At 56.7% G+C, this 23,273-nt stretch overlaps 9 protein-coding genes across 9 annotated transcripts; 7 read left to right on the top strand and 2 right to left on the bottom strand.

Annotated features, from left to right (window-relative positions):
- Positions 1 to 258: 258 nt before the first annotated feature.
- F5144DRAFT_583912 (endoplasmic reticulum-based factor for assembly of V-ATPase-domain-containing protein) lies at positions 259 to 1,369 on the bottom strand. The gene is made up of 2 exons (XM_066789582.1): positions 952 to 1,369; positions 259 to 896 (listed from the first exon to the last, which is right to left on the bottom strand). Exons 1-2 carry the CDS (start codon positions 1,222 to 1,224, stop codon positions 360 to 362), a joined length of 810 nt encoding a protein of 269 aa, XP_066640371.1. The 5' UTR covers positions 1,225 to 1,369; the 3' UTR covers positions 259 to 359.
- A 53-nt stretch (positions 1,370 to 1,422) lies between these two features.
- On the top strand, positions 1,423 to 3,232 carry F5144DRAFT_368334 (isoprenoid synthase domain-containing protein). Its single transcript, XM_066784465.1, has 2 exons — positions 1,423 to 2,892; positions 2,970 to 3,232. Exons 1-2 carry the CDS (start codon positions 1,696 to 1,698, stop codon positions 3,129 to 3,131), a joined length of 1,359 nt encoding a protein of 452 aa, XP_066640370.1. The 5' UTR covers positions 1,423 to 1,695; the 3' UTR covers positions 3,132 to 3,232.
- A 649-nt stretch (positions 3,233 to 3,881) lies between these two features.
- F5144DRAFT_368336 (uncharacterized protein) lies at positions 3,882 to 5,452 on the top strand. Its single transcript, XM_066784466.1, has 5 exons — positions 3,882 to 4,709; positions 4,775 to 4,884; positions 4,955 to 4,989; positions 5,049 to 5,218; positions 5,284 to 5,452. The coding sequence occupies exons 1-5, from the start codon at positions 4,025 to 4,027 to the stop codon at positions 5,331 to 5,333; spliced, it is 1,050 nt and encodes a 349-aa protein (XP_066640369.1). The 5' UTR covers positions 3,882 to 4,024; the 3' UTR covers positions 5,334 to 5,452.
- A 1,701-nt stretch (positions 5,453 to 7,153) lies between these two features.
- On the top strand, positions 7,154 to 9,491 carry F5144DRAFT_368402 (uncharacterized protein). The gene is made up of 2 exons (XM_066784467.1): positions 7,154 to 7,832; positions 7,884 to 9,491. The coding sequence occupies exons 1-2, from the start codon at positions 7,311 to 7,313 to the stop codon at positions 9,204 to 9,206; spliced, it is 1,845 nt and encodes a 614-aa protein (XP_066640368.1). The 5' UTR covers positions 7,154 to 7,310; the 3' UTR covers positions 9,207 to 9,491.
- A 1,617-nt stretch (positions 9,492 to 11,108) lies between these two features.
- F5144DRAFT_551146 (uncharacterized protein) lies at positions 11,109 to 14,165 on the top strand (the record flags this gene model as incomplete). The annotated part of the gene is made up of 2 exons (XM_066787679.1): positions 11,109 to 13,250; positions 13,308 to 14,165. The coding sequence occupies 2 exons, from the start codon at positions 11,109 to 11,111 to the stop codon at positions 14,163 to 14,165; spliced, it is 3,000 nt and encodes a 999-aa protein (XP_066640367.1).
- A 628-nt stretch (positions 14,166 to 14,793) lies between these two features.
- Positions 14,794 to 15,769, bottom strand: F5144DRAFT_583903 (cytochrome oxidase c subunit VIb-domain-containing protein). The gene is made up of 2 exons (XM_066789581.1): positions 15,309 to 15,769; positions 14,794 to 15,157 (listed from the first exon to the last, which is right to left on the bottom strand). Exons 1-2 carry the CDS (start codon positions 15,555 to 15,557, stop codon positions 15,038 to 15,040), a joined length of 369 nt encoding a protein of 122 aa, XP_066640366.1. The 5' UTR covers positions 15,558 to 15,769; the 3' UTR covers positions 14,794 to 15,037.
- Positions 15,770 to 16,284: 515 nt separating this feature from the next.
- Positions 16,285 to 17,038, top strand: F5144DRAFT_551144 (integral membrane protein S linking to the trans Golgi network-domain-containing protein; the record flags this gene model as incomplete). Its single annotated transcript, XM_066787678.1, has 2 exons — positions 16,285 to 16,535; positions 16,645 to 17,038. The coding sequence occupies 2 exons, from the start codon at positions 16,285 to 16,287 to the stop codon at positions 17,036 to 17,038; spliced, it is 645 nt and encodes a 214-aa protein (XP_066640365.1).
- A 253-nt stretch (positions 17,039 to 17,291) lies between these two features.
- F5144DRAFT_368062 (acyl-CoA dehydrogenase/oxidase) lies at positions 17,292 to 19,004 on the top strand. Its single transcript, XM_066784464.1, has 3 exons — positions 17,292 to 17,689; positions 17,749 to 18,774; positions 18,831 to 19,004. Exons 1-3 carry the CDS (start codon positions 17,476 to 17,478, stop codon positions 18,875 to 18,877), a joined length of 1,287 nt encoding a protein of 428 aa, XP_066640364.1. The 5' UTR covers positions 17,292 to 17,475; the 3' UTR covers positions 18,878 to 19,004.
- Positions 19,005 to 19,582: 578 nt separating this feature from the next.
- Positions 19,583 to 21,245, top strand: F5144DRAFT_583896 (ubiquitin-conjugating enzyme E2). The gene is made up of 6 exons (XM_066789580.1): positions 19,583 to 19,778; positions 19,926 to 20,034; positions 20,209 to 20,254; positions 20,346 to 20,375; positions 20,436 to 20,619; positions 20,679 to 21,245. The coding sequence occupies exons 2-6, from the start codon at positions 19,991 to 19,993 to the stop codon at positions 20,816 to 20,818; spliced, it is 444 nt and encodes a 147-aa protein (XP_066640363.1). The 5' UTR covers positions 19,583 to 19,778; positions 19,926 to 19,990; the 3' UTR covers positions 20,819 to 21,245.
- Positions 21,246 to 23,273: the final 2,028 nt, after the last annotated feature.

The following is a 23,273-nucleotide window of genomic DNA, read 5'->3' as shown; positions in this document are numbered from 1 at the left end:
AGGGTAAATAATAACTACGATTGGCGTGTCCAAAAAGGGTAATGACAGAGACGCCAGTGTATCAAAATGACAATGGCTTGTTGAGTGGTGCCCCTCACACTGCTGGGAAAATCGAAAGGGTCGCGTTTTACGCGTCTCACAAATGCCCGAGACGCGTCCTGCGCAACCATGCACAATGACGTGGGGCTGAAATGCCCCACCCTACCCCTGTGAGTATGTACCTTAACTCGGGTTCTGCTCGAGCCAAGCATACATGCATGTGCTGGGCATTGGAAAAACAGATATCAAACCACGACTGGACATGTTCGAGTTGGCAACTTAAGGTATGCACAATTAGAGAACCTTCGGGCTTTTCCTTATTATGTGCGGTCCTTCTGCCGCTGCCGAAGGTTTGGGTCATGGTCCCGTGGCTTTCCACCAACCACAACGGCTTCGTCTTCAACCCCAACCGTCCAGGTCTGGAGGACTTCTTTGACCTCCTTCATCGCCTTGTCCTTCTTGTTGGCCTCGCTAAGATGCCATATGTATCCAGAGTACACGGCGATCTCCGCAATTCCAACTAGAAAGCTTCCGCCCATCGTCAGAAACAGCCTGGCTGGCGTGCTCCACCACCTAGCCACGATCCAGAGCGTCGCCGCAACCCCCAGTATACTCGCCACGAAGTTCAGAACCAGCATTAGCTGGCGATGCACTTCGGTGTGGGTTACATCGTCATCGCCCAAGTCCCCTTCATGAGTCGGTCGGTTCACCGCCGCAAACGCTTGAGCCATGTTTGCGCCGTTCGGATACCGCTGAGAAAAGGTCTCCATCGGTGGCAGCGGATTCGCCATGCGTTCATACTCCCGCTGTTCCTGCTCCCGGCGAAGTCGCGCCATGAGTGCCTTGTAGTCGTCCGACTTCGATATGATTAGTATGAGGGGGGTTGTGCCCGCATGACCGACTAAAACTCACCGGCTCGGACTTCGGGGTTGGCGGCGGTGCGTAGACCTTGGATCCTTTTAGAAGGTCTTCCAGAGTGTAATCTCCATGACGATTATGGTTGAGTGCTTTCCAAATATCCACGACTTGTGAATGAGAGACAGGGTTGCCGATAGCTGGGTCTTCGAGCGATGGCTCGTGGTCGTCAGAGTTCTGAGACTGAGTTGCTGCTTTTTGTGAATTGCCCGCTCTGCTCAAGGACTGCAGCCCCGTCACGATACGGGGGGTCATTGTGAGTAAAACCATCTTTGGCGACGTGAAATTGGTAATGAATCAGGGGGGATTGGATGTGATTAGATGAAAAAGTAATACGACAAACGCTCTCCGATGAGATGGTTTAGTGTCTTGTTGGCGCATGCTCACAACCAGACCCAGGCAGACAACCAACGAGACATCAACTAATCCGCAACGCCAAGACTGGCACACCAAGGTTATACCCTAGGAGCACCCCCAGGCCCAGACCAGCCACAAAACCCACCAGTACCCACCCAACCCGAGCCACACCGGGCTTCCATCCGTAGCGGAGATCCCAAAAAATTGTCGGGCAGAATGGAAGTTTTCGGGACCCACGGGAAGAACAGCCAGGTCATCTTCCAGGGCCCCAATCACGCGCATCTCGGCCGCCCCGACTCTCGATTCCGTCCCCAATGCGCCAGACGACCGAACCGTGACGCCCGGCAGTCAACTGGCTATAATTGAGGAGGAAAGTGCGAGGAAATGCAGTTAGGGACGGGGGCTTCAGTGGTTCGCGGGGCCAGGAGCGCCACACAACTTGCGCGGTTACAGCCGCCGACATGCGCACAATGTCTTAGGACGGCATCCCTCGGTGCCCGGATACCGCAGTCAAGGGTGCTCTTCCACTCCGGCCGACCCAACCCGTCGGCGTGGGCTGCTGCCGTTTCAGTTGCCGGCAACATCGTCTCCAATGCCGTCACCCGCGCGACCAAGGGCGACCTCCCCACCATCGATCCCCTCCGGATCGTGGCGAAGGAGATGAAGTTTCTGACAGGGAACATCAGGAAGCTACTCGGCTCCGGCCATCCTTCGCTCGACCGCGCCGCCAAGTACTACACCCAAGCCGAGGGAAAGCATGTCCGGCCGCTCATAGTCCTGCTAATGTCGCGGGCAACATCACTCTGCCCAAAGGCACCACAGCGCCAGCAAGCGACAGCCCAGGCCTCCGCGGCCATCGACACCTCCATTTCCCCTCAGTCCATTCTTTCCGACTTTAACCCGTCTGCCGGCACCGAGAGCGAGCCGGTTCTCGCCGATGCCGATATCCTCCCCTCGCAGCGGAGGCTGGCCGAGATCACAGAGCTGATCCACACTGCCTCGCTCCTACACGACGATGTAATCGATCATTCCGTGTCGCGCCGCGGGTCGCCGTCCGCCAACCTCGAGTTCGGCAACAAGATGGCGGTGCTGGCGGGCGACTTCCTCCTCGGCAGGGCGTCGGTCGCGCTTGCGCGCCTGCGTCACGCCGAAGTAATCGAACTGCTGGCCACCGTCATCGCCAACCTTGTCGAGGGCGAGTTCATGCAGCTCAAGAACACGGCACGGGACGAGACCAACCCGCAGTGGTCCGAGGACGCCCTCACCTACTACCTGCAAAAGACATACCTCAAGACGGCGTCTCTCATCAGCAAGAGCTGCCGCGCGGCGGCCCTTCTGGGTGGCGCGGACGCGCAAACGGTAGACGCCGCGTACAGCTACGGCAGGAATCTTGGCCTGGCGTTCCAGCTCGTCGATGACTTGCTCGACTACACTCGTAGCGAGAAGGAGTTAGGCAAGCCTGCGGGCGCCGACTTGGAGCTTGGGCTAGCGACCGCTCCGCTATTATTTGCTTGGAAGACCATGCCGGAGCTCGGGGCTCTAGTAGGGAGGAAATTTGCGAATGACGGCGATGTTGCCCGGGTGGGTTTTGCTCTCTCTTTCGTTTGGATCTGATATTTATCGGGGCTAGGAGGAGGACGCTAATCAAATATTTATAGGCACGAGACTTGGTGATGCAAAGCGACGGTATTCAGCAAACGCGTGCGCTTGCTGAAGATTACGCCGAAAAGGCGATTGCTTCTCTCAGCCTGTTCCCAGATAGCGAGGCCAAGGATGGCCTCGTCGAAATGGCTGTCAAGACCCTGCAGCGGAAGAAGTAAAGCTCTCCGCCAGTGGTCGATTTGACCAATGTACTAACACGACAATCGCACAATGTAATGTTCGCGGGACGTCGGGAGACGAGGGGGCGAATATAGACGAGCAGCCATATGTTTGGCTGATGTATAACAGACGGGCTCGGCATCTCCAAGTGATCTTGGACAATGCCGCTTTGTGTATGATGATAATGCATCATATGGCGCTATGAGAACGGACGAGATATCATTCCAATTCAGATCAGACGGATGGAATTCCGGTCAGGGTTCCACCTTACGAATTAGATCTTTCCCAGGAACCCTCGTCCACCTCGTTTTCCCATCCTGTCAAGCAGAAAGGTTCCGGGCGATTTACCAGCACGCAACAACAACTGCCATTGGCTGCTACTCACGGAGAAGCGACCAAAATGGTGACCGCCGTAGAAACCCCGCAAAGGGGTTCCCGGATTGTTACTCGCCGGAGTGGAAGTGGCCACCGGGATTCGTGATCGTCCGAGGCTCTGGGACCGGATTTGGGGCCAACCTCGGCTCGGAGGATCTGCCGAGTGGTAGTTGCAGCGCAAGAGCGGAGTTCGGTTGCAGAAAGCCAGGTCCGGCATGGAAAGTTCCCTGAGATGCATTACTAATGTGCTTCAGGTTGCTTGTCAATGTCACTTCATGCCTACGACGTCAGTATCTTGGAGGCACTACAAGTATCAATGAAGACGTCCATCAGTAAATGTTAATAGATAGCTAAGGCACTCTTGAAATTAAACATACCGGTATCTTACCCGTGGATCATCCTGTCGAAAACAGCAATACTTCAATTACACACGGCTACTTACTTGTTGTAACACCCAATTAGACGGCGACCTCCCCCCTGTTGTACTACACACCCTTATCTACACAGGCAAGACAACATGGCACGACAGTCTCAGCAGCTCGAACTAGCGGAGCGGCCGACGGGGCCCATCGTCCCCGGCAAGACGTTCCGGCAGCGGACCGTAGCAGCGCCGACCGAGGCCGACCTCCAAGACGGCCAGCTGCTGCTCGAGTGCCTGTACGTGTCGTACGACCCGGCCATGCGCGGCTGGCTCGACGACAAGCGCTCCTACATCCCGCCCGTGCAGATCGGCGAGGTCATGCGCGCCACCACCATCTCGCGCGTGCTCGCCTCCCGCTCCGCCAAGGCTAAGGCCGGCGACATCGTCACCGCCCCGCTGGGCATCCGCGAGGTCGGCATCCTACCCGAGAGCCAGGTCGAGCCCGCGTCGGCGCTGGCCGCCGGCGCCAAGGTCACCGACCTACTCGGCGTGTTCGGCCTGACGGGCCTGACGGCGTATTTCGGCATGACCAAGATCGGCGAGCCCAAGGCCGGCGACACGGTCGTCGTCTCGGCGGCGGCTGGTGCCACGGGGAGCGTGGCCGCGCAGATCGCAAAGATTGCCGGCGCCCGCGTCATTGGTACCGCTGGCAGCGACGAGAAGTGCCGCTGGTTGAAGGAGGAGCTGGGTCTAGATGTTGCGCTCAACTACAAGGACCCGGAGTTCCACAGGAAGTTTAAGGAGGCTACTCCCAAGTTTATTGACGTGTTCTTTGACAATGGTAAGCAGAGTTCTGGTGTCGGAGAGGCGAATTCGAGGGGACAGGCTGACAGAATGTGTGTTTAGTCGGCGGCGAGCAACTCGAGATGGCGCTTGGCCGGGCGAATGCCTTCTCCCGCTTCGTCATGTGCGGCGGTATCTCTCAGTACAACTCCGAGAGCAAGTCAGGGCCCACGGTAAGTAGTTCACCGGATGCTATTTTATTTACACCGGCTTGGAAACGTCTGGCTAATACCACGGCCACAGAAAAACTTCTTCAACATCATTGGCCAGCGGATCAAGTAAGTGTCCCGCTGTACATATGTTGCGTTCCAGCTCGGCGGTGCTGACCCCCCCTCAGGATGCAAGGCTTCATCGTCTTCGACTATGCGAAGGAGTATGCCGCGGCGCGAACGCAAATTGGGCAGTGGCTGGGTGAAGGCAAGCTCAAGAGGAAGGAGACGATCCTCAAGGGCGGCGTGGGGGCGTCAGAAGAGGCGCTCGATTATCTGTTCCAGGGTCGGAACATTGGTAAGTAGCAGAGGCAGCGAGGGAGACGGGTAACGAAATACGAATTGCAGCTAACTTTCGAACAGGTAAACTGATGGTCGAGGTCAAGAACCCGGAGGACGCGGCACGGCTGTAAATTGCATGTTAGGATAGGAGCAACCAACCTCGTTACCAATCTAAGCCTGTGGCTCGCTCCCAACTACTATCTGCATTGCCTATGAGCTGTGTCATGGTCCCCCAATCTGTGACAAACGAATACATCCATCATGTGACTAAATGGCATGCAACCAGAGGGCAGCGAAGTCAGCGAGGTCAGCTATAACTCACTTCTCAGGGACAGTCTCTGACAGCTATAACGATGTGTGAGTGCCCTTCAGTGATATTTGATGTGGACCGCGCCGGTGGCCGATCTATGCCAGACCGCTGAACCAGCGAACCTGTGAGAGTCATATAATCGGTAGTTAGTCTCAAGTCCTAGTGAATCGTACGCCGCAGAATCCACGTGCGGTTGTTTTTCTACTGGGTGTTTTGTCAATGCCAAGGACACTGGCGGCAGCCCCAGTGCTCGGGCATGCATCCCGGCCTTGAGGCGGTGACTACGGCCGTACGCACAGGACGCCCCCCAGACGTTCGGGCCGTAAAACGGTGAGATGTGGGTCCTGGCATCCGAAAGCCGTAGCAGCCAACATTCCGGGCCGGTGGCTGACAGCCCGGTTTGGTGGAGCATAGCCCGAGGGGTATCCATCGGTGCCGGGAGGGATTAGCTGGTCTTCGTCCGATAGTGCAAAGTTATGAAAGAACCCATGGTACCTAGCCGGGGTTGCCTTGCGGCCTTGGTTGGCATACCTACTCATCCGAAACGACAAAGAATGTCATCTCACTGAGTTAGCCGGGGCAAGCCGTGGTGGGCCGGGTAAAACCCCTCCGGCGACCTCCGGGTCAGTTAAGCGGAATCTTCCACGAGTCAGCCGAGACCTGAAGAAATTTTCTTCATTTGTTCACCGACCGTATCAAGAGTAATTTCTGTCATGTCATAATTACCACCCAGGTTGAAGTTTCCCGGGATTTGCGGATGAGTGGCTTATTGAGTGTTAAGGCTCTGGCCCGCGACAAAATCTAGCCATGGCCGTTTGACAAAGCGTTGAATGCCAGTGGTGTCAGGTGAGCCATGAGAACAAAAGCGATCGCATTCTGGACTCTCGAGATCGTACAGCGTTGCAGTTGGTTGCTTTTGCATAAGCTCAGCGAGCGGGCTGTGGCGAATCGGATGCAGGCTTCTCCAGGCTTACTCGATTGTTACTCGATGGAAACTTCAGGCTCGTGATAGCTTCGGATGGCCGCCAAAAACGGAAAGAAGGGGGGCGGTGTCTGGAAGTCCACAAATGGACAGGGGTATGGTCTATCGGCTTGATGATTGGCTAAGCTGGCCCTTCACTGGGCCTGGGCTGCTTGCCCGGAGGGCGGCAGTCTCCTATCCCGAAGATCTGGCCAATAAACGTCCCTAGATAAGCCCAGCTGGCCAGGGGTCCTTTCCTCTCGCCGACAGCGGCGGCGGCGAGGGCAGGTGAACCCTTCACCCGTCCTGGCCCCACAACCCTTCCGGACCCCTCCTACGCAGGGCTCAGGAGGCCAGCTTGCCAACGCAACATGGCAATCTGGACCGGAAGGATGGGAATTGCTTCGGGTGGAGCGGTCTGGGGGCCGAGGAGAAGTGCAGGCCGCGGTGGGCCGTTTCGAATGTTTCAAGGCCTCTTCCGTCCTTTTGGGGCGCCTTCCTGAGGAGGGCACTGTGACCCATGTGCCGCCGCCGCCGATTCTTTTATCTCGGGCCCTTACCCACAGCTTCGTTATCACACACCTCTCTTCTCTCGACGTCAGCGTGGATCATCTCTTCACTGGTACCCCCTGTCTCTCTGTTGCCCAGCACATGTGTGTTGTTCCTTGAAATCAGTCATATCTTTACCATAGTCCACCCACTTCGTCCAAGCTGTAGATAAGCCCTCCTCGTCTCGCCAGATAGAAGGGTAACTTGTCCTACACCAATTATCGACGTTACCAGGACCGCTCTCATTCCTTGACATCCGAAACCGACACACCCGCAGTACTTTTCAACATGACGGTTTCGAGTACCCTCCACAGCGGTCCTGTCGTCGTCTTGACGTCGACGCGTACTGTTCTCACGCTCCCAGACGACACACTCCTCCTCGCACCTGCGACCATCCTTATCTCACTGGCCACAGGGAAGATTGTGTCGGTAGCCCCTGAGGTCCTCCCTAGGAGCCTGTTCCCGCCAGACACCGTGTATCAGGATTACAGCCCCAAACTCCTACTCCCGGGTTTGGTCGACGCCCATGTTCATCTTAACGAACCGGGCCGCACAGAATGGGAAGGTTTCAACACGGGCACCAAGGCTGCGGCTTCCGGCGGCGTGACCACTGTCGTTGATATGCCCCTGAACGCCATTCCTCCCACCACCACTCTGATGGGCTTCAAGGAAAAACTCGCTGCTAGCCAGGGGCAGTGCTGGGTCGACGTTGGCTTTTACGGCGGTGTCGTCCCGGGCAACGCCGATGAATTGCTACCTCTGGTGGAGGCCGGTGTCCGTGGCTTCAAAGGCTTTCTCATCGACTCGGGTGTGAGTGTGCTGATGTGAATATTGCCGATTAATCGTTAACCCTGTCAACAGGTCGAAGAGTTCCCCGCTGTGTCGGCCAAGGACATTGCACTTGCAATGACGACGCTCAGGGACACGCCTACCACGTTGATGTTTCACGCCGAAATGCTCCCTCCCGTTGCCGCTTCAGTAGGAGACACAGTTCAGCAGTCGGATTCACCAGCACAGCCTACCGGTGAGCTGGACAGCTACAGCACCTTCTTGGACTCCCGCCCTCCCGTGTTCGAGACATGCGCCGTAGAGGAGATCTTGTCGATGGCTCACCTCGCGCCGCAACTCCACCTGCATATCGTGCATCTCTCAGCGACAGAATGCGTCCCGATCCTGCGCAAGGCGCGCCAGGACGGCATCAACATCACGGCCGAGACGTGTTTCCACTACCTCGGCCTCGCGTCGGACAACATCCCGGATGGCGACACCAGGCACAAGTGCTGCCCGCCGATCCGCTCGCAGACGAATCAGGACAAGCTGTGGGACGAACTTGCCGACCCGAATGGCTGCATCAAGACCATCGTCTCGGACCACTCCCCCTGCACGCCTGAACTCAAGCTGCTGCCGCCGCACCTTCAGACCATCTACCAGGATGGACCACGGCCAGCGATACGCCACTTCGATTCCGGTATCGACATGACACCGCCCGAAGGGGAGAAACAAAAGGAGGGGGTGGCAGCCATTGATTCTGTCATCAGCGTGACGCCGCTGGAAGCGGAGCAAGGGAAGGAGGAAGGGAAGGGGGCACTGTCCACTAACCCCTCTATCAACGCGTCGGCACTACCGAACGAGGAGAAGAGAGCGGCCCTCACAGCGGATTCAGCCGTGGACGTGACACTGCCACAGCAAGAGCAAAAGGAAGTTGAACCCCCCGTCGTCGACTCAACCCCCCAAACCAACCCCGCAGCCAACGACAAGACCCAAGGCGATTTCTTCGCCGCCTGGGGCGGCATCTCGTCCGTCGGCCTCGGCCTGCCGATCCTGCACACCACCGCGGCGGAGCGGGCGGCGCGCGGGGACGCGGCGCCGGGCATCCTCGACATCGTACGCATGTGCAGCCAGGCGACGGCGCGGCAGGTGGGGCTGGCGCACCGCAAGGGCGGCCTGCGCGCGGGCATGGACGCCGACGTGTGCGTCTTTGACGACGCCGACGTCTGGACCCTGCGCGCCGGCGACATGCGCTGGAAGAACCGCGTCTCGCCCTGGGAGGGCCACACCTTCCAGGGGCGGGTCCATGAGACCTGGGTGCGTGGCCGGAGGGTGTTTCAGCTGGGTGGGGAGAATGCCGGGTTTGTGGGGGGGTTGCCGGTGGGGGAGGCGCTCGTGGAGAGGAGGACGGAGTAGAAAGCGAGTTTTTTTTTTTATCCTGTGTTCTAGGGCGGAGCGAGGCGGTGGTTTGAGCGAGGCGTGGCGCGATGGTTGTCGGACTGTTTTTTCGGGGCTTCAGCGAATACCCTGGTGATGATCTATCCAGACCTAGAGTTGATGAATCATGGGACATGAGCCGGTGTTTTGATAGACAGGTGCTTATAGAGGATGTTAGTATTCCGTTGGTTTGCACCAGTTGGTTGCACCACTTGGTAGCTTGCATTGCCATGTTACCCTCACTCCCTTTTGACACTTGAGCTTATAACGTTTGTTACTGCTTGCTCGGCGAGATAAAACAGTTAATTGTAAATATCGGCCTCATTCAGATCCCATGTTGTAGTCAAAACCGAGTAAAATAAAATAATCAAGTCAGGTCGTTAGTTACACAATAAGAAAAAAAAGAAAATGTAATAATTTGGCTATGCGGATGGATAGCTTTGGTTTCCACGACGGGTTCGTGTTTGGAGGTCGAAGGTTTGCTACATGTATATTTGGAGTTGGGCTTTTTTGTGCCCACGGGATGGTGAGTTCTCACTTCAGACCCTTTATGGTGATATATCCTTGCGTGCTGCTCTCGTCAACTGCGGGAGAAGTGACGACACACGAACACAGCAAGTCGCGGAGCTCCTGGTCTGCCGCTCTTCCGACTTAAATGTGGGCCCTGAACACCAAACATATCCAAGATTCCAAGCCTCACCCCGGGCGCTGCAGACAAGGATCCTGAAATGAGCCTTTGGTGAAGCAAGAGTGACGGCAAGACCTAACCATTGGGCAACCAAAACAATTGGGCCCTTACCACTGCGCTGAGGGATGAAAGATGGAGATTCCCTCTCATGCATGTATACAAGAGTCAAGAGGCGGGCCCAAAGTGCAGATAACGAAAAATCCCGGATTTTCAGAACCGTCCATATCCCAACAGACTGCCCGGTCAACGCACTTCCCGTTGCCAAGGTCGGGCGCTTGACCGAGAGAGAAGGTGGAGAGCATCAACGGAGCAAGCCGTTTAGGTAACTAGCTGGTTAGATAACCACCGAACCCAGTGATTGTCCCAGGTGACACGGGAACCGAAAGATGGAGCTGATCTCTTTGAAGCTGAGAGGAGAAAGCAATAGGAAAAGCATCGTCCGTGGTGAATTCAAGCTGCCCGCGAGTTTTGTTAGTGCATTACGAAGTACGAAGTAGTTACAGTTTTATTACTGCTTTTGGCTTGTTTGCTGGGCTGGGACCCACGAAATTCGACCCTGGCCGCCCGCCCGCCTCGTAACAATTGCCTTGGGTCGCTCCAGGTCCCTCTTGTCAGCGGAGCTTCGATTGGGCAAAGCCGCCCGCACAATTTCTCCTCAGCTGCGCCAAGTTCCAACCCCCGAGCCCGGTTCTCCGTCCCGGCCACACAGCCACGCACTGTCATTAGCGTCCTTGTTCCTGTTCCGCCGTCCTTTGCTTCCGCCTCCAGACAAGCAAAGAGCCCGATTCCCGACACTGCTGCGACGCAATTGTTTCGTGGCATGTACGCACCGCCTCGAATCTAATTGATTGCTTATACAAATCACAAGAACAAGCGAACCTAATCCCCAATCCGCTCACCTCGGGGCCCTACAGATTCCGCCGCCCAGAAATCAGCTGAATCGCCAAGCGCAGCCAGCCCCGACGACAACACATCACCAGCGAAGCGAGCCGACCTCTGGTCCCCCCTTTTCAAATATTGACGCAAACCATAACGCTGCCTTTTTAGAGCCGCGACAACTGACCGACACTTAATTTCCGGCGCGTCGGAGCCTGTCTACGGCCGCCGACCGCGCCTGACCTTGGGACGTTGTTCGACGGGTCACAGTTGTCCAACGCATCTGACGAACGCCCTTCGCCGCCGGTCCCCGCGAAATGCCCTCCTTCGTGCCGGACGAAAACACGGCAATCGACTCGCAGTCCTCGGGTGTCGTGCACCTTGACCGGGCCGCCGAGTACGGCTTATCCCAGGCCAAGGTCAATGGACCTATCGCTCACCAGCCACAATCGCACACGTCAAACGAGAGCTTTGACGGGAGCTCAGCGAATTCCACCAGATCATCCACCACATCCGAGACGTCCATCGAACCGGAGCGGCGCGCGACCAAGAACTTTTCGCTCCCGCAGAGCATGACCTCACCACAAAATGGAACCGCCGGCGGAGGAGTAAACGGGCTGGGCTCTCCCGATTTTATGGGCCGGAAATCGCTCTCGTCCAGTCATTCGGCGCCGCTCGTGGATCGGACTGTACCGAACTCGGGGACGAGAGGAACAACCACTGATACACCGAGCTGGAATCTGGGTTGGAATCTGGGCGACGGTATTCCACGTGTTCCCTCAGGAAACAAAACCCCGCCAGCGCAACCAGAGGCCGGGGTGTACTTGCATCCTATCGGTAGAGGCGACGTCCGCTCAGCTCAGAACGGATCTACCTCAACCACATTCCCTGCTGCCAGCGCTCCGGCCCTCGCCTCGCAAACCTCGAGCCCGTCCTCGAGTCAAAGAAACCAGCCTGCACCCCACAGATACTCGTCACCACCCGTGTACGACCAGCCAAACTCGTCCGGCCCCTTGCAGACCCCACCTGTGCCGGGTATCAAACATCGGCATACCTTGGAAGTCCCAAAGGCTTCCTCCGCGCGCGGCTCACGAGACGGGATCGACACCGCCCATTCTAGCGGCAGATTCTCTCCTACCATCGCGGCCAATGGGGGACGTAGGGCATCGCTAAGTTTGGCTCGGAGAAACACGCGATCCCTTCATTCGGATGGCCCACGCGACGAGGTAGTCCCAGATGAGGACGCGATGCGGTGGGCGGAGGCGTACAGGCAAAAACGGGCGAGCAAGCGGAGGAAAAGGGAGATTGAGGACGACGACAGGGTGCTGGTCGGCACCAAGGTCGACGAGACGCATGCGAACTGGGTGACGGCATATAACATGCTGACCGGCATCCGCGTGGCCGTCTCACGAACCAACGCAAAGCTCGACCGGCCCTTGACCGACGCCGATTTCGACGTCAAACAAAAGTCCACATTCGACATCGCCGGAAACGAGTTGGTTCCATCAGCCAAGTACGACTTCAAGTTTAAGGACTACGCTCCCTGGGTGTTCCGCCACCTCCGCACTTTGTTCCGCCTGGATCCCGCCGATTACCTGATGTCGCTGACCGGAAAGTACATCTTGTCAGAGCTCGGGTCGCCTGGAAAGAGCGGAAGTTTCTTCTACTTCTCGCGGGACTACAAGTACATCATCAAGACGATCCATCACGCCGAGCATAAGTTTCTCCGCAAGATCTTGAAGGATTATTACCAGCATGTAAAGGACAACCCCAACACGCTCCTGTCCCAGTTCTACGGCCTGCACCGTGTCAAGATGCCGTACGGCAAGAAGATCCATTTCGTCGTCATGAACAACCTGTTCCCGCCACACCGGGATATCCACCAGACCTTCGACCTGAAGGGCTCGACTGTCGGCCGGGACTACAGAGAAGACGATCTAGAAAACAACCCGCGGGCGACCCTGAAAGACCTGAACTGGCTCCGTCGGAAGAGAAATATCGAGCTGGGACTCCAGAAGAAACAGCTCTTCCTGGAGCAGCTCTACAAAGATGTGCGGCTATTGCAAAGATTGCAGATTATGGATTACTCTTTGCTCGTAGGCATCCACGATCTCCAACGAGGCAACGAGGAGAACCTGAGGGATAAGACCTTGCGCGTCTTCAACCCGGGCGGGAGCGGCAACACCTCAGAAGACTTCGAGCCCCACTCGGTTCTTATGCGAACCCCCTCCAAACTCGAGAGCCAGCGCAAGGCCAGAGAGCTCCGGCAGATGATCCAGTCCGAGAAGCCGGTGCCAATGGGGCAGACAAGTAGCAGAATGCCGGACGAGCTTGAGGAAGGGCAGAACCGACCGGGCTTCATCTTCAACCAGGACGATGGCGGCTTCCGGGCGACACACGAGGACAACTCGCCAGGAGAAGAGATCTACTACCTGGGAGTGATCGACTGCCTTACCCACGTATGTTAAATGCCTCCCCCTTTACCAAAGAGTGACACGCGCTGACACCATCCTTAGTACGGTATCATCAAGAAGATAGAGCACTTCTGGAAAGGCCTATCGAGTGATCGCAGTCAGATTTCGGCTCTGCCACCTCACGAATACGGCGAGAGGTTCATCAGTTTTATCTCGAGCATGGCTATGTCACAAGAAGAAGCCATCCGAGTCGCCCAGGAACGAGATGCTGCGCTCGCGGCCGAAGCCGCTTCGGAGATTCCTCCTATGCCCAACTACCAGCCTCCGTTACCGCCTTCTTCGTCGCCATCCGGTCAAAGCCGAGTGGGACAGCAGGCAGGAATCCCTGAGTTGGCTGACGAAGAGGATGATGCTCCAGAACGTGTTTTGAGAACAATTGTCACTGCTCCTCCCAACAATCCGGGAACCGGCAAGGCCAGTCACAACCCGAATGCGCCATCCGCCGAACGCAGGGAGACAACCGTTCTTCCGGTGGTGGAAGAAGCGATTGAGGGTACATCAACCGGAGACCGCAGCGGTACCAGCCGCGTGAGCAGCCTCACTACGGATAGTGAGGTCCGGCCGTTGACCCCTGCCAAGGAGGGCGATGAACTTGCCCCGGGGTTTGGCAACCCACTTCTTGGTAGCCGTAACGGCAGCACGGGCAGCAGTTTCCAAGCACGACCGCCGCCAACTCCGCCGAAAACCGGCCACGGGTACACTGGGCGTTCGAAGCCGGAAAGCGCAGACAGCGGATACGGCGTTGGTGTCAGTGGTAGTAGCAGCAATGGGGGCCTAAAGAGCCTTACCGGGTCCCAGAGATCGCTAGGCCTTCGACAACAAATCAGCCGGGACAGCCTCGACAAGGCTTTGCCGCCTCTTCCGAACGGGGGCCATCACCGTTCTCAAAACGTGTCGTAGGGCGATGACGTCGAACAGACGGGAGGCCCAGTGCCGGATGAGGGGCTGCAAAGCGTCTCGGTGCTGGAGGAGCAGTGCGGCCTAGAGGAGTGTGGGCAGGTTCGACATCGGTTTCTGCCGAGGATACATCTGGGCCGAGCCCTGCGCAAGCTTCGCCCTTCCCGGACGACAAGCCGACCACCTGCCGAGGCCGATCCAGTGGTGGAGGGGGAAAGAAGAGGGTAGACGGTGGAAGACTGTACGAGCCCGGTGGTGTTTCATCTCTTAGCACACTTGTCTCATTGCACAACATGATACCACAACGCATCAAGCAGCATACACGCCAAGGAAGTTCTTTTGTCTCTTATAGTCGTCTCCTTACTTATTCTTCTTCATGTTCATACCTGTTTCTTCTTATGTTGTTTGGATTCCATCTTTCCGCTTCTCGTCATAATCACTCATAGCCGGCCGGGTGGTTGCTACAGTCACATTCTTGCTCGTTAGAAATAGATCAATGTTACGAACGATGGATATACTGGCGGCGATGGAAGCTTCTTTTCTGCACTGAATCTGAATACTGAGTTTCTTTTGCAATGTCGTAATGTTCTTTCACCCTCGTGAGTTGAGCGATAACCTTTAGCGTAGCAATCCTAATTAAAGCCTAGAGTATGTATTAAGATGCCCCGTTTAAATTGGGCGAGACAACGTCCGGCGTATGATCCATCGTTTACCAAATGTAGTTGTAACTGGGAAAAGAGTCCATGTTTCTATACCCGACCTGAGCCACCGCCGAGCCGTAGGGCGTCCCGTATGAACAGACAAACATATTACATCGTATTTTACACTCTGACAGTATCGTCACAAACCCGTGCCTCCGTTGTCAGCCGTTGATATCACTTCCGGGCGGCGAAGTCCGATTGCACGTCCATCTTACTTGCCCCTTGCGCCTCGAGCTCCTTCAACCTCGCCTTTTTCTGGATGTCCTGCACCCGCCACTTTTTGAAGTATGTGACCTGCACAAATGCTGTCAGTGACTGAATAATAACTCACACCCCTTCGACCCCTTCGACCCCGCCCTTTTCCTCTTCGTCCCTGCGGCATCACCCATCCCTCCGGCTCTCGCTCTGGAAAATAGGGGGAAGCCCCCAAAAAGAGCAAACCTACCCATTGCGCCGCGCAGTCCTTCTCGAAGCGGCCGCTCTCGGCCCCGCACGCGGCGGCGGCCTTCTTGTCGTCCTTGACGGCGTCGACGATGCCGCTGGCGTCGAGGCAGGCAAAGTAGGCGTCGCGGGCCTCCCAGCAGCGGGCGCGCTCGGCGCGGCTCGGCGCCACGGCGCCGCTGCGCACCTCGGTCGCCCGCTTGTCGGCTTCGCTGGCCGGGCCGAAGAGGTTCAGGTTGGGGAGGAGGCCCATTCTTGGTTTCGGTTGGTATTCTTCTTGTTGCTCGATTGTTCGGCTTTCGGGGGTTGTTGTGGGTGTGCGAAGGACGAGGTCGGCCGGTAGGGGGTAGGTTGGTCTCCTGAATGTGACGGGAGGTCGTTATGGTGTTAATTTTGTCGGTATTCTGAACGTGACTTTCGAGCTTCGACAGAGCTTCGAACATCGAATTCGGAATGTCCCGCTACCCCGAAACCGAACCTGAAAGCGACGCTAAGTTTAGCGGGGCTGTGGGGTCACCCGTTGAGCCCCGGTTCCTTCGAGATTACTAGATTACGTACACAGTAATTACAGTGAGAGAGTGCGACATTGCGCAAGTGAGATCTCGGTCTTGGCTATCTTCTCTTCAGTTTAGGTGTTTCAAATTACCTACCTCTCAATCGCGCACCACTACCAAGGCGGTCAAGTTATTCACGAACATCTAGACCATCACCCAGGAACTACGTCAGCGCGAAGATACCGCCCAACCGCCCATTCATTCAATTCCCTCCCCCTCCGCGTGGCACACATCTCGAAACCTCCAAGTTCCAGTTGCGCCGCCAACATATCATTTTCTCGACCACGACTCCCGAGACAGATCGACTTCCGAATTGCTCCTAGCATATTCCCAACTACACATTGAAAGCCTAATCCGACTGCCCCGCATTTGACGATAGACACACCATCACAGCGTCCCCCCTCCCCTCCCGACCACAACGATCCCATGGCGCGTCGGCGACGGCCGCCTCGCCCGGGCGCCCTCGCCGAGCTCCCGCCGCTCAAGATCCTCAGCCAGATCGCCGCGCTCCAAGCGCTGTACTATGCGGTAGCGCTGGTGCTGATGCTTTTCACCGTGCTGGTCGCGGGCTCCGCGTTCAGCATGGACCTCATCTTTGGCTGGGACGCCGTGCGCGGCGACACGACACAGGGGTGGCTGATGGGCTTCGTGTGGATACTGGATGGGGGGTTGGTGATGTACGTATCTCCATTGACGGTGCCGTCTCCTAGGGAGCTGCGGCGCTGGGATGTTCAGGGGTGTTTGGGGGTGTTGCGCACATGGCTGACTTTCTTCGTAATGCAACAGGGCCGTCGCGATAGTAATACTTGTCGGCCGTTCCAAACTCGTGCTCGACTTCGCGCTCTCGGCACACGCTATCCACCTCGTTGTCGTAACGTTGTACACGGGGCAGCTCCCGCGCCACACGGCATGGTGGCTTTCGATGGCGGCGGCAAGTGCGGTGTCGGTTGCGCTGGCAACCTGGGGCTGCCGATACCGCCAGCTCCAACCGATTACGTTTGGAGGCGGCGGCGGGGCGTCGGCGGCCGGAGGGAGCACGGGAGAAAACGGCGATGCTGGGGCGGGCGGGATGGATGGGGATGAGGAGGAAGGCTTCTCACGCGGCAGAGGACGGGGGAGGGGGAGGGACGGAGCGGGCGAGTACGAGATGGCAACGCTGTCTAGTGATGCCGGGAGGTAGAATGTGGGACTGGCATGGCTTTATTATATACAGCATCCAAGCACAGAGCATTGCGCGGCGTTGGTTGGGGTGTCAGTCTTCATGTATGGCTTGCATCTTTAGACTTTCCCGGGTTCGGATTACCCATATTAATCTCACTTACCGAGGACAGAAAGCAGCAATGATGTCTCGACCTTGCGGTCTACGTTGCCGACCTTTGCGATCTGCTCAAGCCTGTATATAACTAACCCTAACCCCTACTTTCCTTGTTTCCTCGGTCAAGAACACCCGAGTAAACCCGGTTAGCACCGGGGGTTGTCTCCACGCCGGCACAGCAATACGGTCCGCATACGACGGCGATCTTTGTGATATCCCGAGGCAAGAGCGGGGGTGAGTGTTTACTTCTTCCTCAGTCCAGTTTGCACCAAATCAGCATTTTGTCAAAGCATTGATTGACCATGTCACGGCTTCTTTCACGACGACTGCCCTTGCGGGCGCTGCTCCACGCTCGACCTGCCCCAACGACCAGAACCTATGCTTCAACTTCTCCTGTCTCGCAGTTCAACTGGGAAGACCCATTGGCTTCCAAGAATTTGTTGACCGAGGAGGAGCTGGCTATCTCGGAAACGGCTGAGCGGTATTGCCAGGAACAACTCTTGCCGCGAGTGCTTCGTATGGATCCCCTGAACTCATAACCGAAACTCGATCTGCGTTAACTCACACGCAATCAGAGGCGTATCGGGATGAACATTATGATCCCAAGATCCTCGAGGAGATGGGTGAGCTAGGGCTCCTCGGCGCCACCATTGATGGATACGGTTGCGCAGGCGTCTCGACTGTTGCCGGCGCGCTGATCACCCGCGCCGTTGAGCGTGTCGACAGTGGTTATAGAAGTAGCATGTCTGTCCAGTCGTCCTTGGCCATGGGAGCTATCCACGATTTTGGGTCGGTAGAGCAGAAGGAGAAATATCTCCCGGAAATGGCCAAGGGCAAACTTATTGGCGCCTTCGGCCTGACCGAGCCGAATCACGGGAGCGACCCAGGTTCCATGGAGGCCGTCGCGCGCGAGCACCCGCAAAAGAAGGGTTACTACCTGCTCACAGGGTCCAAGACCTGGATCACCAACTCACCCATTGCTGACCTGTTGGTGGTGTGGGCTAAACTCCAGACGACGGGCAAGATCCGCGGCTTCCTCGTCGACAGGAAGCAATGCCCTGCCGGAACCCTAGAGACGCCTGCGATCAAGAACAAGACGGGGCTCCGCGCTTCGATTACGGGCATGATCCACCTCGAGGACTGTCCCGTTCTCAAGGAGAACATGTTCCCCGAGGTCGAGGGCCTCAAAGGACCGTTCACCTGCCTCAACAGCGCCAGATACGGCATTGCCCTCGGCGTCATGGGTGCGTTGGAAGACTGCATCGACAGGGCAAGGACGTACGCCCTCGAGCGGAAGCAGTTCAAGGGCAACCCGCTCGCCAAGTACCAGCTGATCCAGAAGAAACTAGCCGACGCGGCAACCGACGCTGCCTACGGCACCCTGGCAGCCATCCAGGTCGGCCGGCTGAAGGACCAAGGGAAGGCGACCCCCGAGATGATCAGTATGATCAAGCGCCAGAACTGCGACAGGGCTCTCCACAACTCGAGGGTGTTGCAGGAGATATTTGGTGGCAACGCTGTCAGCGACGAGTACATGGTCGGTCGCCATGTCGCAAACCTCTATGTCACCCAGACGTATGAGGGTCAGAGCGATATTCATAGTAAGTCATGGAGGCTGCTGCTAACGTGCGGAATATGGTGATCTAACCCGAAGCAGGTCTGATTCTCGGGCGGGCCATTACTGGAGTCCAGGCCTTTGTTTAGGTAGATATTTGGCGCTCCGAAGCTACGTTCCGAGATGGGCATATATCCAATCACCACACCGGATGCCCGGCATTGCCTAACCGTACGGACCTCAAGGCCAACGAGGTTGGGCGCACAACTCTTTGCGACCCTGACCAGATCCGTCATGTACCATGATGGACTTCGGGAGTTACCGGGCCTCGGGTTACCTGGGTACATTGGGCTGGTTAATAGGTACAAATAGACAAAGACATTGACAAGAGGAACCCCCAAAGATGTTTGTCAGTCATCAGATAAGCCGGGCTATCCACGGCACCTGTTCAGCAAGACTTGCGCGTTTGTTCCGGGGGCTAAAGCATGTGAGTGCATGCACCTGGTCAAGCTGGCTTCGAAAACGCAGAACTCGTATCCCGCTAGGTATCGATACCTCAAGAATGTGCTCCTTGTATTGGATATCGATGGTCTCGCCAAGCATAAACAAAACGCAGTCAAGTCCTCGGGCTAGCCGCGTCGATCTGGGATTCGAGGCGCGCTTGTTGCTCGGGTCGCAACGCGATGGGGGACCGCCTGATAACAGTTGTGCTGCTGAATTGCTTGTTGTTCTGTTAAAGCAACTGATGTGGCACTGTGGTCACCCGCAGTGGCGTCGCGTGAGCAAACGGAACGCCCGTTGTCCAAGGCACTGATTGGCGATTGGGCGCCAAATCTGACCCAGCCGCTGCGCAGTTCTTGCCTGAAAAATCCTTGGGCCAGCATTGCCTGGTTCAGCCTTTGCGCGAAGTGGGGCCCGAAACCGCCTTTGTCGACCGCCCACCTCCCCCCTCTTTCCCTCTCAAGACCTGACAGCCTTCGTCGACTTTCCGTCATTCCGATCTCCAACACCTTGAACATCGCCCTCGCCCATCATATCGGCTCTTTATTGGTAAGCCTCGACTTTTTTTGCGACCCTTTATTTGTCCTTCATTATCCTGCCGTGGACTGTTGCCACATCCTGTGCGGGCATCTCGGGCCGCTTCATTCGGATTCTGTGCCCTTCCACAGGCGACCTGCTGACACCCTTTAAATACAGCAGTGCCCGTGCCTTCTCCATCAAAACACCCCTCGACGTCCACCGCACATCACACATCATCAGACATGGCGCTGAAGCGTATTAACAAGGAACTCGCCGACCTCGGCCGGTAAGTCGTCCCCGAGTTTATTCATTTTGCACACCTCCGTCATGGTGGGGCGAGGCCGGGCGGGGTCCAAACCGCAGCCCGGCGCCCGGCCGCCATTTCGAGATAATCGGGAATCGGGAATCGGGAGTTGTCCTCGGTATTTTACAGGATTCTAGACGCTGACTTCTTTTATAGTGACCCGCCCTCTTCGTGCTCCGCGGGACCGACTGGCGATGATCTCGTACGTGCACTCCCGACCTGTCGACATGCAACGCGCCCTTCTCGGCACGACGCGACCAAATCACGTTCTCTGCTAACTTGATTCTTCTCAGTTCCAATGGCAGGCGACGATCATGGGTCCGGTAAGTGGTTTTGGTATGTCAGGACTCGAGAAAGAACATACGCTAATCGATACTTACTAGGGTGACTCCCCATATGCTGGCGGCGTTTTCTTCCTTCAGATCCAGTTCCCTACCGACTATCCCTTCAAGCCCCCAAAGGTCCATTTCACGACCCGCATCTACCACCCCAACATCAACGCAAATGGCAGCATCTGCCTCGACATCCTGCGCGACCAGTGGAGCCCTGCCTTGACCATTTCGAAGGGTATGCGAACGCCCGTGCGGTTTCCATTCTTGGACTTTCGACAGCTGACATTTCAACAGTTCTTCTCTCCATCTGCTCGATGTTGACCGACCCGAACCCCGATGACCCGCTTGTCCCCGAGATTGCTCACGTATACAAGACCGAGATTGCGAAGTATGAGCAGACAGCGCGCGAGTGGACCCGGAAGTATGCTGTCTAACGGTTGCAAACCGGGGGCTTTGCGTCGGTCTGGCTGCGGTTGATCGTACTGGTTTCTGGGGCGCTTAGCGGGGCCCAACGGCCGGCTCGGGTTCTACATCCTGGGATAATCTGCCATTTGGACTTCGCGGCGAGGGGGGGGTTTTCTGGGAGTTCTGAGAAGGGGCGAGGGATATCCACGGTACCATTTATCATACGGGATTGATTAGAGTGATATGGGATTGGCAGAAGCACCACGGTTTGGCAGCATCTCCCGAATCATTCATACTGCATCACCTAGCCTGGGAACCGGCAGGGTTCGGTCACTGCACGCAACCCTCTTTGACTATCCGTCGCCGCTTGGAACCTAACGTGTGATCCTACCACCTACTTACCTGGATTGCTGGGAGAAAATCCAATCACTAATACATCATGTCCATAAGCACCATTGTACCCTTGAATCCGCTGTGATATTTCACCATGTGTTCCGTTTTCCCAATACCAACTCGGCCAGGATTCTGAAGCCATCACGCCAACATACCAGGCACCCATACTTGTATTAATTCCATGATCATCCCGGAAGGAGCTCGACGTCAGATTCGTACCTAGGTACCCTAGATGCACTCCGCCCACGTTCCACTGGTTAGTTGCGAGGAGGGGGTTATCAGATGAGGCACAGCACCCGCCCAACAAGCTACGTCGATCGGCAGCTTGTGCTAGCTCCCGTTGTTGATCCCCCTCTCCCCGGACTCCGTCACAATCATGGGTGGATATCTTTCCTTCTACGCCGCTGCGGCTGGCTGGAGGGTAACTAGCACACTAGGTATGCATGTAGGTGGCCCGGCCCGGGGAGGCTTGGTTGGTTGGGTTGGTGGTTTTGCTCTGTTCTGAGGGCGGCTTGTATAGGTAGTGTAGCTGCCTTGTTGAGGGTTGGTGGTGCTAGAACTGGGTGCCATGCGGTCGGGGCAAAATGGGGGTTACGTGGTTACCTAACCTCGGGAGTAGCGAGCTCTCTGCGCCTACCGAGAGACGGAGTAGGAAGCGGGGAGATTGATTCCTATTGTGTAAGATCCTCTCAGATGGAGGATTGTAAACGGCCGACGACTGAGTCATGTGATGGCCGGGGTTTGTGGCCCAATTGCTGTGTGGAATCCCGTCGGCGAGGGTGAACGAGATAGATGGTTGTTGGGTTGGCGGTCCGAGAGACCCAGGCCGGTCTTCGACGCCACCCTGCCTGCGCCTTGAGCCTGCGCCGGCAATCCGTGCAGTCTGGGATCTGCTTAGGGGTGAGGCCGTTGGGGGGGGGGGGGGATTTCAACTGCTTGCGTGGGTAATTATCATGTTTGCGCATGATGTATGAATGTAATAACTACGCGGCGGGATAGCACCCGCACAAGAGACGCGCGTTCTACGGGGATATCAAACGTTGTCTTGGCCTTGGTTTGATAAATGCCCTGTCCCCATCACCATACAACCTAGCCCGCCCGTTGTTGAAGCCGACAGTGGCAAGGCAGGTATGTGTGTACCTGTCAGCGGCCCTCCAAGTTCAGACCGTCAAGCTTTTTCGGGACATATTCCGGCCCTAACTGTGTCTTCGATGAGTTGTATCTGCGGTTCTCCGTGGAACAATATCGCCGAGTCGCGAGGACCAGCGGCGGCTGTGTGACAAAGCGTCCGGGCTGGGCATTGGGGCATTGTGTGTCAGGATCCCGGCCGAAACAGCAACCGCAACACCGACCGCCCTCTCTGACCCATCTTGGCCAATCACAGCTCTTTAGCAGGCGATCGTGGGGTCACCGAATCCCGGTCTTGGCAGCGACGCCTGTGAGACTGTGACTGCCGCCGCTCCCACCCAAAACGCAGCGCTTCGCTGGTACCACGCCCGCGAATCAAGAACATGAAGCAAGACTGGCTTTTTCCCTTCGAAAAATGGCGCCATTACCCACCCGCCATACCCTGTCTTACCGGGAGATCGGTCTGATCATTCATTCCCATACGCATTGGTTCCGCATTCAGTCACCTCGAACCCGACTAATGGAGAGGTCGAACCAACAGGTCGCCGTCGTTCCAGAGACCTGAGAATCACCCGATTGTTGCTAGACTTTGGGATGAACAGAGGTCGACGGGAAAGGGCCTTCAGATCTGTTGTCGGATTACCGGTGCCGAGCTGGTTACGCAAGGCAGATTATACGCGCCCGACTGGTTTTGCGGCGCGACGTTGGCATCACGCGGTTGGGATCCATCTCCGAATGCCCACGGGCATGTGAGCAGACCCTTGTTGCCGTTTTTAACTAGGCTGTCCCAAAGGTCGGATAGGGTTGGGGGCGGGGACTTCCATTGCAGTGGCGGAGATGGTCCTTTGCCGCAGAGCCCCCAGTCTCCCCCAGTCTCCCGCTGCCAGGGCTTCTCTTGGCTCGCATCTCGGCAGAGCGTCCGTTTCGACGATGTGGGATCTCGTTCGATTTTGCTAAAGTTTG

Source organism: Chaetomium tenue (assembly GCF_020726465.1).
Source record: "Chaetomium tenue strain MPI-SDFR-AT-0079 chromosome Unknown F5144scaffold_6, whole genome shotgun sequence".
NCBI classification, from domain to species: Eukaryota; Fungi; Ascomycota; class Sordariomycetes; order Sordariales; family Chaetomiaceae; genus Chaetomium; species Chaetomium tenue.
This window is presented reverse-complemented; position numbering and strand designations above follow the sequence as displayed.

What these genes read in the sequence shown, in the direction of transcription:
- F5144DRAFT_583903 (XM_066789581.1), bottom strand. Translation starts at nt 15,557, where the DNA reads ATGGGCCTCCTCCCCAACCTGAACCTCTTCGGCCCGGCCAGCGAAGCC. An exon ending in AGGACTGCGCGGCGCAATGG is followed by an intron (nt 15,158 to 15,308) that starts GTAGGTTTGCTC and finishes GCATTTGTGCAG; the next exon opens with GTCACATACTTCAAAAAGTG.
- F5144DRAFT_368334 (XM_066784465.1), top strand. Translation starts at nt 1,696, where the DNA reads ATGCAGTTAGGGACGGGGGCTTCAGTGGTTCGCGGGGCCAGGAGCGCC. An exon ending in ATGACGGCGATGTTGCCCGG is followed by an intron (nt 2,893 to 2,969) that starts GTGGGTTTTGCT and finishes AAATATTTATAG; the next exon opens with GCACGAGACTTGGTGATGCA.
- F5144DRAFT_583912 (XM_066789582.1), bottom strand. Translation starts at nt 1,224, where the DNA reads ATGGTTTTACTCACAATGACCCCCCGTATCGTGACGGGGCTGCAGTCC. An exon ending in CAACCCCGAAGTCCGAGCCG is followed by an intron (nt 897 to 951) that starts GTGAGTTTTAGT and finishes ATCATATCGAAG; the next exon opens with TCGGACGACTACAAGGCACT.
- F5144DRAFT_583896 (XM_066789580.1), top strand. Translation starts at nt 19,991, where the DNA reads ATGGCGCTGAAGCGTATTAACAAGGAACTCGCCGACCTCGGCCG. An exon ending in GACCGACTGGCGATGATCTC is followed by an intron (nt 20,255 to 20,345) that starts GTACGTGCACTC and finishes GATTCTTCTCAG; the next exon opens with TTCCAATGGCAGGCGACGAT. An exon ending in TGCCTTGACCATTTCGAAGG is followed by an intron (nt 20,620 to 20,678) that starts GTATGCGAACGC and finishes ACATTTCAACAG; the next exon opens with TTCTTCTCTCCATCTGCTCG.
- F5144DRAFT_368336 (XM_066784466.1), top strand. Translation starts at nt 4,025, where the DNA reads ATGGCACGACAGTCTCAGCAGCTCGAACTAGCGGAGCGGCCGACGGGG. An exon ending in AGAGCAAGTCAGGGCCCACG is followed by an intron (nt 4,885 to 4,954) that starts GTAAGTAGTTCA and finishes CCACGGCCACAG; the next exon opens with AAAAACTTCTTCAACATCAT. An exon ending in GTTCCAGGGTCGGAACATTG is followed by an intron (nt 5,219 to 5,283) that starts GTAAGTAGCAGA and finishes ACTTTCGAACAG; the next exon opens with GTAAACTGATGGTCGAGGTC.
- F5144DRAFT_368062 (XM_066784464.1), top strand. Translation starts at nt 17,476, where the DNA reads ATGTCACGGCTTCTTTCACGACGACTGCCCTTGCGGGCGCTGCTCCAC. An exon ending in ACTCTTGCCGCGAGTGCTTC is followed by an intron (nt 17,690 to 17,748) that starts GTATGGATCCCC and finishes ACACGCAATCAG; the next exon opens with AGGCGTATCGGGATGAACAT. An exon ending in GGGTCAGAGCGATATTCATA is followed by an intron (nt 18,775 to 18,830) that starts GTAAGTCATGGA and finishes AACCCGAAGCAG; the next exon opens with GTCTGATTCTCGGGCGGGCC.
- F5144DRAFT_368402 (XM_066784467.1), top strand. Translation starts at nt 7,311, where the DNA reads ATGACGGTTTCGAGTACCCTCCACAGCGGTCCTGTCGTCGTCTTGACG. An exon ending in GCTTTCTCATCGACTCGGGT is followed by an intron (nt 7,833 to 7,883) that starts GTGAGTGTGCTG and finishes CCCTGTCAACAG; the next exon opens with GTCGAAGAGTTCCCCGCTGT.